This window comes from Vicugna pacos, chromosome 3 (genome assembly GCF_048564905.1).
Source record: "Vicugna pacos chromosome 3, VicPac4, whole genome shotgun sequence".
Taxonomy (NCBI): Eukaryota; Metazoa; Chordata; class Mammalia; order Artiodactyla; family Camelidae; genus Vicugna; species Vicugna pacos.
Window position 1 is genome coordinate 86,385,924 of NC_132989.1, and position 11,297 is coordinate 86,397,220.

At 44.9% G+C, this 11,297-nt stretch overlaps 1 protein-coding gene across 3 annotated transcripts; it reads right to left on the bottom strand.

The window, feature by feature from the left end:
• Positions 1 to 4,353: 4,353 nt before the first annotated feature.
• Positions 4,354 to 9,956, bottom strand: FST (follistatin). 3 transcript variants are annotated; one of them, XM_015240723.3, is made up of 6 exons: positions 9,473 to 9,956; positions 7,394 to 7,585; positions 6,738 to 6,956; positions 6,183 to 6,407; positions 5,285 to 5,512; positions 4,354 to 4,536 (listed from the first exon to the last, which is right to left on the bottom strand). In XM_015240723.3, the coding sequence occupies exons 1-6, from the start codon at positions 9,555 to 9,557 to the stop codon at positions 4,454 to 4,456; spliced, it is 1,032 nt and encodes a 343-aa protein (XP_015096209.1). In that variant the 5' UTR covers positions 9,558 to 9,956; the 3' UTR covers positions 4,354 to 4,453. The 3 variants fall into 3 exon arrangements, with proteins under 3 accessions (XP_015096209.1, XP_006206047.1, XP_006206046.1); XM_006205985.4 differs by having other exon boundaries at positions 4,354 to 4,817; positions 5,285 to 5,515; XM_006205984.3 differs by having other exon boundaries at positions 5,285 to 5,515; positions 9,473 to 9,955.
• Between the last annotated feature and the right edge of the window lie 1,341 nt (positions 9,957 to 11,297).

Consider the following 11,297-nt stretch of genomic DNA (forward strand, 5'->3'; position numbering starts at 1 on the left):
TAGTCCTCTTGTAGGAAATTATATCAAAATTAAAGAAGATGGGTTTAATTTAGTTTACTACCAGGGACTGTGTTGACTGTGTGAATAAAAAGACAAAAGGCATATATTGTGGCTTTGGAAAGGTGGGCGGGTGATGAAATTTTTTCTAAATTTCCATGGAAAATAATGTAGCTAAACCTGGTATTTGGACTGTGAACTTTTGCTATAGCACCTAGAACTTTTTGATGTTTTGTTAAATATTAACATGGCTAGATACTTTAAAATTATATATACCTTCCATTTAAAACAAATGTTTACACTTGTGCTTCTGGTCTTGATTGGTGCCATTCCTCATTCATTAAATCTTCAAGGTAGAATTTGGTTAATGAATCACAATTCCAGGTTTATTTCCTTTAATTAATAGCAATTATTATAATCCTAGAGGATACTTATTTACTGACTGTTTCTTTATACCCCAAGCACTGATCCAAGCACTTTATACATCTTATTTCTTTTAATCCCCAGAACATCATTTTCAGGGAGACAGTTTCATTATCCTGATTACAAACATGGGGAAATTAAGGCACAAAGGGGTTAAATTCCTTGTCCAAATAATACATAGCAAGTAGTGGGGAGAACTGGGGTTTCGGGTGTTTGAAGTGTTTTCACAAAGCTATTAATCATTCTCAATTTTAGGATGATTATAGAAAAGAAAAAATCTATTTTTCTCAGTTTAGGTAAGGTTTAGATGTCAGAAATTCTCTCGTTGCAAATTTTGATTTTTAGCCTTCGTAAAATCACTGGAATTACTTTCCAGTCTTTCGGTCATTCAAAATGATTTAAAAATTTTTTTTATAAATCACTTTTTATGGGGGGAGTAATTAGGTTTTAATTAATTAATTTATTTTAATGGAGGTACTGGGGATTGAACCAGGACCTCCTGCATGTTGAGCACACTCTGCCACTGAGCTATACCCTCCCTCCAACAAAATGATTTGGTAAATGACTCTATTTCAGTTGCTTTCCTAGAGATTGGGAGAAGCAGTCCACTGTGCACATATCCTTGAGAATGACTTTTTCAACTTTTAAACTTTTTATTTGGCTATAATTTCAAACACAGAAAAGTTGCAAAAATAAAGTTAGTATTAAAGATACCCATATACTTTTACTCAAATTTACTTACTGTTAATAAACATTTTACTCTGCTTCTTTTATCATTTGTATGCTCTCTGAATTCATATTTTTTCTTGCTAAATCATTTAAGGGTAAATTACGTACATTTTGGTCCTTTCCCCTAAATACTTCAGTGTGTCTTTCCTAAGTATAGGAATAGTCTCTTGAATGTATAGTACATTAATTAATTTCAGTAAATTTGACATTGATACTTTAATCTATGAACAGTAGTACAGTTTTGTCAATTGGCTTAATAATGTTATATATAGCACTTTCCTCCTTGGGTACAGTTTAAGGTCTGGTACCGTACTGAGCTACATTGTTTGAGAATGATTCCAATTATGGCAGATTTTGTTTTTGCTATATACTAAGAACCATACCTATGGAACATATAAAAATCTTAATTGAAGTGGATATCTGATGAAAATTAGACATCTGATAGGTTTCTCTTTATTACTTGATATTTTGCAATTCCTAATGATGATTAGAATGTAATCATACTAATTAAAACTAGTTACTAGCAACTGTTTCTATTAATTACATTATACGCCTAAGTGAATTAGAATCTTTTGAGTCATAGCTAAAATTCTAACAGTAGCCTAATGGTATTAATCTAATTTTAATTTTAAAAGAGATTTCTATTTTTTGGTACTAATTAGCCTAATGAAGGATTACTGGAAAAGTTGGAAACTCCAAGAAGAAAAATGAGATACTTTCTAGTGTTTGAGAGGAATGATTGATGCTGACAAACATAAAATAGAATTTTTAAATAAATAATCCAGATATTGTTTAAAAGGCAAGCTGTTTATTTTGTCACACTCCTTTGCCAGGATACATATTAGTGCCTGTTAAATTTGGCGTTTTTACTCTGATCATCAATGGTAATTTTAAAGCATCTGTAGCATCCAAGAAAAAGGTAACATATCAATTCCAGGATGGGATATGAAACCTTATCTGCCCATTCTTTCCTCTTCCCAGAGCCCATCCTTAGTGGCAAGCCAGCAGCTCCTGGGCACCATAGAGGTTATAATCCTTGTCTTCCCGTGGTTAACGGCAGCCTGTTTGTCTTCTGCACCTCCCTTTCCCCTTTCTCTGGGAACCCGGGGCTGAGGGCTAACAAAACCCTACAGGCTCCTAATCATTATACAAACTCTGCCCACCCAAGAGGCCCCTCTGCCTCCACCAAATTTCTCATTTGGTGACCACATTTGACAGCCAACATTCTCCTATAATCATTTAAAATAATTATTTATATTAGGTTTTCACAAAAGGGATAAACATTTTAAAAGAACTTGGGCCACAGTCTTTGAAAGAACATATTTGTTTAGCAAATGTTGGCAATATTGATTATTCTTTGCTTATTCGCTCCCACAATCCTAATCCTCACTTCACAACTTGCACGTGGTATTTTTAATACTTAGCCAATGAATTAGCACACAGTGAGTTGGAAACTTGAGATTATCTAGTTATGTGTCACTGCATATTAGTGTATTACAGGGACAACTGATGTGGCAAATGCCAATCTGAGGCTCTAATAGTGTGAGTGACCTGGCTGTCTAGTGGAAACCGCGATATATTGCCACGTCTTACCTTGAGGGTGTCATTGATCTCCATGTGATGTGGACTTCTTTGTGGAAACCCACCCCTGCCCCATCCTTTGCTCACCAAGCCCCCCTAGAATTCCAACACTATACGGCCTTTATTTCTGTAGCTGATATTCTGATTTCTAGAATATGTTGTCATAGATTAGTCTATTTTCACTGTTCCTTGTAATGTGCTTTGTCTTTTAAAGATCTAAGATCCACTTTATTTAGATCAGGAAAGATAAAGGGTGCCTCTGGCTATGGAGATGAGTTTGGAACAAGGCTAGCTAAGAGGACAGTGTTTTTAAAGAGGAAACTTTAGGCTTGGTACACTGCAGGAGGAACATCTGTAGCCCCCCTCTCCCTTGCTTAGTGGTAGGTCTGCCATCACTCCTACAAAGGAGTTACTGGACCTTAGGTCCCTTTATCTTTTGAGCTCCACTGAGATGACCTGTAATTTACCTTGCTTTGGAGCTCTGGCTGCCCTGGCCATTTAATTTCAGTGACAACTCTATTTCTCAGCAAATGTATCATATACATTTTTACTCAAAAGCCCAAATAACTTCTTTGCAGCAGCAATTGAGACCATTGGCTTTTTAAAATTTTTTTATTTTTTCACTCATCATTTATTTACAAATACACATTATAACTTTTATATACATTGCACATTTACATGGTAGAAAAGTACAAAACTATATATTTAAATGAATTTATATTTAACTTGCCATGTTTGAAAATATAAAATTGCATCAGAAAAAAGTATTATGAAAAGCAAGAAACTTGAACTGATAAAGCTTTGATATAACTTTTCATGACACATTGGGTGAAGAGAACTAACTTAAAAGGTACAGCAGACTAGCTTAAAGGAAACACCTAAGAAAAGGCTGAATGTGTAGGATTCCCCTTCAGGCTCTTGACACCCATATCACTCAATTTCTTTGGATCTGTAAAGTCTTAAAAGTACAGTAATTAGAAACCTAACGATCCTATCACCCCCTCTCTCTCACAAATGTCTTCATCAAAACAAGAGAACTGAAGTAGGAGTTTCCTCAAAGATGTATCCTCTGTACCTTCTCTCTGAGTCAGAGTTATAATGCCTTTTGGTCAGTCAAGATTCCTTGTAAACAAAACCCGAGGGATCATGTATGTACACAACAGGCAGCAGAGAATCCAATAAATAAACATGACAGAAACTGACATGCCAGTTTGCTAAAGTGGAAAGGAGCCTAACAACAGTGAAATGAAGGGAGATGGATGAGTGAGTGGATAGTAAGGAATGGACTTAAATGGTTTACAAGGAAAAAAAAAGCTTTTACTTTACAAGCAAGAGACCTCACAATAAATAACTGCTCTTCCTTTCACGAATAAATTTCTTCAAAAACAAGGTGTACAGTCAACCAGACATTTTATGTATAAATTATAAAACATGACACAGTATAAATAAATGTCTACAAGTCTCAACTACGGGCCTCATCCAGTAGACCTCACAATGACCGCCTCTCCGGGTCCAATGAGTAACAAGGTGGCCTGGGAGAGAGCATTAGGACAAAGGTCCTTTATGTATAGTTTTCCCCCCCAAATAAATAAGCATACACTTATTTACAGTATGGACAATATATTTTTCTTTTTCTTTTTTTTTCTTTTCTTTCCTTCTTTTTTTTTTTTTTTTTTTTTTTTTTGCCCAAAGGCTATGTCAACACTTAACATTGGTGGAGGGTTTACCACTCTAGAATGGAAGATATAGGAAAGCTGTAGTCCTGGTCTTCATCTTCCTCCTCTTCCTCGGTGTCTTCCGAAATGGCTAGATGGGGGAATACAGGGGAGCTGCTGTTTAAATATGGACAACAACAGCGCAGAAGCAGCTCAGTGTATGTTTTCAAAGCCCTCTGAAACAGCCATATTACAGCGTTGCATTTTTATGTGACTTGCAGTAAGATGGTTTTTTTTTTTTTTTGGTTTGTTTTTGGCATCTGCTGTTATGCAATAAGTTTAAATTTTTTTTTTAAAAAAAACATTATCTATGAAGTCAAAAACTGCAGAAAGTTCTGAAGAATCAATGGCTCAGGTTTTACAGGCAGATTCCTGAAATTAGATAAAAAGCGCTCTTGTGTTCTAGGTATAACTGCTTTGGGTCCTTAATTCAGTTAGTAGAGGCAACTGCAAAAAGCAGCAGCCCACGTGTGACAAAGCTGTCTTTGGAAAAGAAAAAAAAAACATACTTTGAAGCAGTTAGTTTAGATTCAAGTGTTAATAAAGCAAACAGCAAAGCACACTACTAAAGCAAAAGAAATTATGGGCAAATGACTGGAAACAGGTTTTTAGATGCAACCCCATTGATGATCATTAAGCAAGTCCTAAAAGCCCGGAGACATTCCAGGGACTTTCTCCGTGAATTGCTGAATTGCTGAATTGCTGGTAAAACTTATCAGCTACCTAACTGAAACAGAAATGGGCTTATATGGGGAGTTTTTAGTGCTTCTTACGTCTCCATTCCCTAGGGCTTGCCTAGGAAAGCCTTAAATTGTGGCAAGGTTAGAAATCGCACTTACAGTTACAAGATCCAGAGTGCTTAACTTCCAGCAGCACACCTGAGGAGCAGGCCGCCTCCTTCATGGCACACTCGCTGGCGTAGGTGGCATTGTCACTGGCACAGACAGGCTCCTCAGACTTGCTCTCAGGGCACAGCTCATCGCAGAGGGAACACCGGCCTCTGCCAACTTTGAAATCCCATAAACACTTTTTTCCACCAGTGCACTGGATATCTTCACAGGACTTTGCTTCTAGGATATAATATACCTGTGATGAGTAAATCCATTTCCTCCTTGCCCCCTTTCTCTAGTCTCCTGTCAATGCATGTCAACATATAACATACAGCTTATCTCTCACTAATGGAGATACTGTGCAAAAAATGCTTTACAATAAAACTGAAACCAACCCCCCAACCCCCATTTCCTACCTATTATATTAGTGTATGAAAATACTGTAGTATTTTTTTTGGAACAGGATTTCACCGTATTCTTGACTTAAATGTGTATTTGATTTCCCACAAGGGGGTTCTTTAAAAAAAAAAAAGAATTCCATCAGTTATCAGAATCTGATAACACATTTTAGGAACTGTTAAGTAATTATTTCTTGCTTCCAGCAAGTCTAGCACTTAAAAAATGTGTAAAATTGAGTTCTAAGTTTTCTAAGAAGGGAAATTGTTTCCCATTTCTTGCTGGTATTTGAATATATATGCCAATGCTTCCGGAAGACAATGGTTTTCTTCAGGAATGCTGTGGTCATGACAGTTTACCCAAACTGGAGAGTATTTCTCCCTTTGGTGAAGCTATGTGTTTAGGGAGGCTTTGGGCCTATTTATAGGTTAACCTCACAGTTTTAACACTAGAAGTAGCATTTTTCTCTTTTCCTGTTTTTTCTTTTCTTTCCTCAATCCAGAATACCTACTGATACACTTTCCCTCATAGGCCAGTCCAATAGATCTGCCCAGGAGGCAGGTAGCCTTTCTTAGGTGACAGGCACTGGAGTAGGTCACTCCATCATTTCCACAGAGATACTGTTCAGAGGAGGTGGGCTCCGGGCAAATGCGGTTACATGTCACACAGTAGGCGTTATTAGTCTGGTCTACCACGCATGTGGAGCTGCCTGGACAGAAAACATCCCGACAGGTCTCTGAAACAAAGAGGGAAACAGACATTAATAGGCATCTTCTGGTCCCTGAGGACTGAGCATTTGATACTATTAAGGAAATCACAAAATAGAATCACCCAGCTTTCAAAAAGCCCTTTGGGAGCCCTCTGGTTTTCAAAACCAAACTACGACCCTAGGTTGGTCCCTTCAGTGTCCTTAAGGAGTCCTTGGAAGTTAGAAAAGGGTTCCTTTATTTGGTATCATTATTATTATTATTATTAGGCTCTTACTGCAGACTACACCTTCCCACAGGGGTCTTCCAGTGGGTCTAGCTCAGGCAGAAAGCTGGAGGAGGGGCGGGGTAGGACCTACTTTTACATTTGCCCTGGTACTGGACTTCCAGTTCTGGCTGCTCTTTACATCTGGCCTTGAGGAGTGCACATTCGTTGCGGTAGGTTTTCCCGTCCAGCCCACAGACTGGGCCTTTCCAGGTGATGTTAGAACAGTCTGGGGCGCAGACGCAGCGGGGTTTGTTCTTCTTGTTCATTCGGCATTTTTTCCCGGGTCCACAGTCCACGTTCTCGCACGTTTCTAGGAGTTGGAAAGAGGCAGAGATTGAAACCAGGGTCAGGCATCACGCAGGTCAGCCAGCAGGGCTGCGGATGCCTTGCGCAATCTGCAACCAAGAGTTCGAGACAGAGGGGCCTAGGCTCTTGCCCAGAAGCTGAGGAGGGACGGGGGTTGGGGACCGTGGGTTACATCCCATACCCAAATTTCGCTCAAAGCGCGCGGGCTGTCTGGCTTCACCGCCACATTTGGCTCAGAAATCTGAGAACTTCTGCCGACTTTGTTTTGCCTGTAGTATGTGACAGGCAAGATTCAACCCGAGTGGCTTACCAGGGCTGGGGGAGTTCGGGGAAACCCGCGAACAAAGCTCTCCCAGTCCCAAACCCCAGCTGGGCAGCAGGGAAGCTGAGGGTAAGACGCCCTCTACTGAAAGCCTGCAAACTGGGGAGGAAGAGCCCTACCTTTACAGGGGATGCAGTTGGGGGCGCCCCCGTTGAAAATCATCCACTTGAAGAGCGTGTTGTCATTTACGTCCTCCTCTGTCCACGAGGTGCTCAGGCGGCCGGTGCTGCAGCACTCCTCCTTGCTCAGTTCTGTCTTGTACAGGACCTGGCAGCGGCCGTTCTTTGCCTGGCGGAGCCAGCAATTCCCAGCTGCGGGGAGACAGGGGTGGGGAGGTGGGCGAGTAAGCGGCGGGCTAGGGGGAGGGAGGCGGCGAGCCGGCGAGGGCAGGAGGAGGCCCGGCGGGGATGGGGAGGGAGTGAGCGTGGAGGAGGAGGAGGAGAGAGAGATGGTAGAGAAAAGCAGAAAATAAACCGGAGGGAGTGAAAGGGGTGGGGAAAGAGAGGGGGAAAAAGCCTAGACTGAAGAAGTGGGAGGTGGGCGAGGGGGAGGGAGGGCGAGAGCGAGAAGCCGGAGCGCCCCAGCCATATCAATGTCAGTTACCAGTGACCCAGACACAACACGTGCAGCTTGCATTGACTTTTACTAGACTGTTTACTTTTATTCGTCCCATTTCATAACCTGCAGCGACTCGAAGAGCAGATTAAAGAACCTGACAAAAACAGGATGCGACGGATGTTTTTACATGTCGGTTTCATGTAGGCGGTATGAGTATTATTTGTGACAGAGGTTAAGAAAGTAGGAGAATTTAAGACAGCGAGAGAAAGGGGGAAAAAGGGTTGGGAGGTGGAGAGAGAGACCGAGACAGACACACATACAGGAACAGATCAAGGAAAAGGCACTTGTGAAAAATGAAAGCAAAAAAGCAATCGGGCCCTGCCCGGAGCTGCCCCGCGCGGCCTCGAGGAGCAGCCCGCCCGACGGGCCCGTTTTGCAATCCGCCAGACCCGGAGGACGCCCGCGGCCACCGCGATCTTTCGAAATCTCCGAGGGCTGCTTTCCCTGGCGCCCACGTCCCCGGCACCCAGGCAGCGCCTCGCCCGGAAAGGCGGGCAACTCAGAGGAGTGCGTTGCAGACGGCATGGGGCAGTGCCCAGGGAGACAGCTTACAATACACTCAAAATGTTAACGCTGAAACCAGGAAAGTTACACGTCTGTCTCAAGAAAAGTGTAGGGTGAAAAAAGGGGTTGGAGGGGGCTTCCTACCATTTCACGGTAACATATATGTACCTATCTCATACCTACCAAGAAATCTTTGCAAGTGAATTTTCCCCCTTCCTCCCTTTTAATGTTTGGACTTTGGTCAGGAAGACTTCTCATGAATCATCCACATAACTTTAACAGTAACTGGACCGCAAGCTGTTATTATTATTAAAAAATTCTGCCCTAATATTAATTGAAGTAAACAAATCTAATGAACCCCCCCAAACTTTAGAAATTTGCTTTTAAATGTATCTCAGAATTTAAATCAATTGTGGGCTTCTCACTGTTCTACAGAAAGTTAACAGCCAGAGGAATGAGGCAAAGGGAAAAGAAACTGTAAACTACTCAAAACAGTCATATATATATATTTCTGCGGGGTTGTGGGGAGGGGGTTGGAAGAAGCGTCCACTAGGCAGAAAGCTAATTCCTTCTAAAATTTTCGGCACCCACATTTCCAAGTTTGGGCAAAGTTTCTGAAATCACGTCCCCCAGCCACCGAAGAAATTTCAGTATTCCCCCCCTTTCCACCCAGTCGTTTTTAAAAGTATCCAAAAGATACAGGAAGGAGAGAGGTTAGATTGCAAATGGTTCGACTTAAATCTCCGGACTACTGATGCTTGTCCTCTTCTTCAGAGCCAAACAGGGGAGATAACATCTAGACTCACTATGTCCAGAACTTGGAGCATCTAACCCTAACTACTGAGAAAGACTCCAGCTCACTCCCTTTCCTTTTAAAGGATAACCGCGCTCCAAACTCGGTTCCCGGTCCTAAAGTGTCACTGCCTTCAGTTTTCCCACTCCTCTCCATCCCAGACTCGCTAAGTTGGTCCAACATCTTCAGAGAGCAACGTTGCTCAGAACAGACCCCGGGGAGACGACAGAAGTACAAACCCCTGCCCTCAGCCGAGCCTCCCAGCGCATCCCCTCTCGCTTACCCTGGGCGCTGCGGTCCTCCATGAACTGGCAGAGCAGCAGCAGCAGGAGGCAAAGCCCGCCGGGCTGGTGCCTGGGACGGACCATCCTGGGGGCAGGCGCGGGGCGAGGAGCGCGGCGGCGCGGGGAGCGGGCGCGGCGGCAAGTGGCTCCGGCGAGCGGCGCGCGTCGCAGAGGCGAGCGGCGGAGGGCGCAGCGATCCCGGCGCAGCCCCGCGCTCGCCGCCGGCCGCCCGCGCGATTCAATGGACGTCAGAAGCCGGGCGCAGCCGCGCTTTAAATCTAGACGGGGGTCTCCGCAGTTTGCGGTGGGCGGTCTCCCAGTGTGTGGGGCAGTGGGAGGGCGGCCGCGAGCAAGGGTGTGCGCGGCTCCTTGGGGGTGGGGAGCTTTTAAAAGTTCAGTGTGAATCAGGTGACATTTCCCACCTTCTGGAAACCCTTCCCAATTATCTGGTGGAGGTGCCCGAAATCAAAGCGGCAGGAGGGGAATCGCCGAGTTCTTATTTGCGTAGGAGCGAGAGGGAGGGGGCAGGCGACCGGGGCGGGGGATGGGGGCGACGCTTCGGGGGTGGGGAGTGGGGGAGAACACCCACTTCAAGTCCTGCACGCCGCCGCTCGCAGGCAGCGCCGGCGCGCCCGGGGTGGTGGCGTGTGTGTGTGTGTGTGTGGGGTGTGTGTGTGTGTGTGTGTGTGTGTGTGTGTGTGTGTGTGTTGGGGAGGGGGTCGCGGTGGGGGCGCTGGAGGCGGCGGCGGGCGGGGTGGAGTGGAGCGGGGACAGGGGTGGCTCAGGAGTTGGTCTCCGCACCGCCACTCCTCCGTTCCAAGAAGACTTTACAAATGCCCAGAGAGCCCCGAGCTGCCGAAATACCCAGCTCGGGGTCGGGTCGCCGCCGTTTTAGGCCCCCGCAGCTTGGGCGCGGGACCCCGCGACGTTTTGTGTCTGGGTCTCCGCTTGCCGAGCTCTGTGGCCACCCCGACCCCAGAGCTGTGGCTGGGAACCGTGGCCCTGGCACGTTCCACCCCAGCTGAGCCGGGCCGAGACGCGGCCCTCGGTCTCGACGAGTCAGAAGCAAACAAAAATGTTTAACACCTCAGGCCCGGCTGCCCCGCCGTCACAATCTCGCCCTCTCCCTTTCTTTTCTCCCCTTTCACTTCGCCGCGTCTGGAGTCGGAGCCTGGAGCTGGGGCGCCGACGTAGGCGGTCTGGCTCCCCCCCCCCGCTCTCGGAGACTCCCCAGTTTCTGCCTTGTGAGTCTCTGTCTGTCTCTTCCAGTCTCCTCCTCTTCTCTCTCTCTCTCTCTCTCTTTCTCTCTCTCTCTCTCGGTTCGCGGAATAAAAAAGATTGCAACATCGATAATGAACTTCTGTAGCCTCAGTTTATTAAGCACAGTGCCTGGCATTCTTCGCTGAAAGTTGGCGGGTCTCTCATTTATAACATTTTTGGCACCGCTGAATGAAACTGAGGAGGCGATATTTCCTTTTATATAAAACGATTACTTCACGGAAAATGCTATATTGTTTATTCCGAAGCTGCCTTTTTAATTTCTATTCTTTTCGCTTCTGGAGCGCGAAGGACAACAGACAGCGAAGTATGCAGACAAAATTCTTGGACATTCGCAGGTCACTGGGATTTGTTCTCCTACAAATTTCAAATCCGCCCCTCTTCGCCCCCCCACCCCCAGCCTTCCCCCGCCAGACCGCCCCCCACGCCTCCTCTCGCCCTCCCACCCCCCATCTTCCACCACCCTCCTCCCACCCCCTCCACAACTGCAAATAACTCAGTGATAACAGATTTTTTTCCACCAACTGCAGGAGATAGTGCTAATCT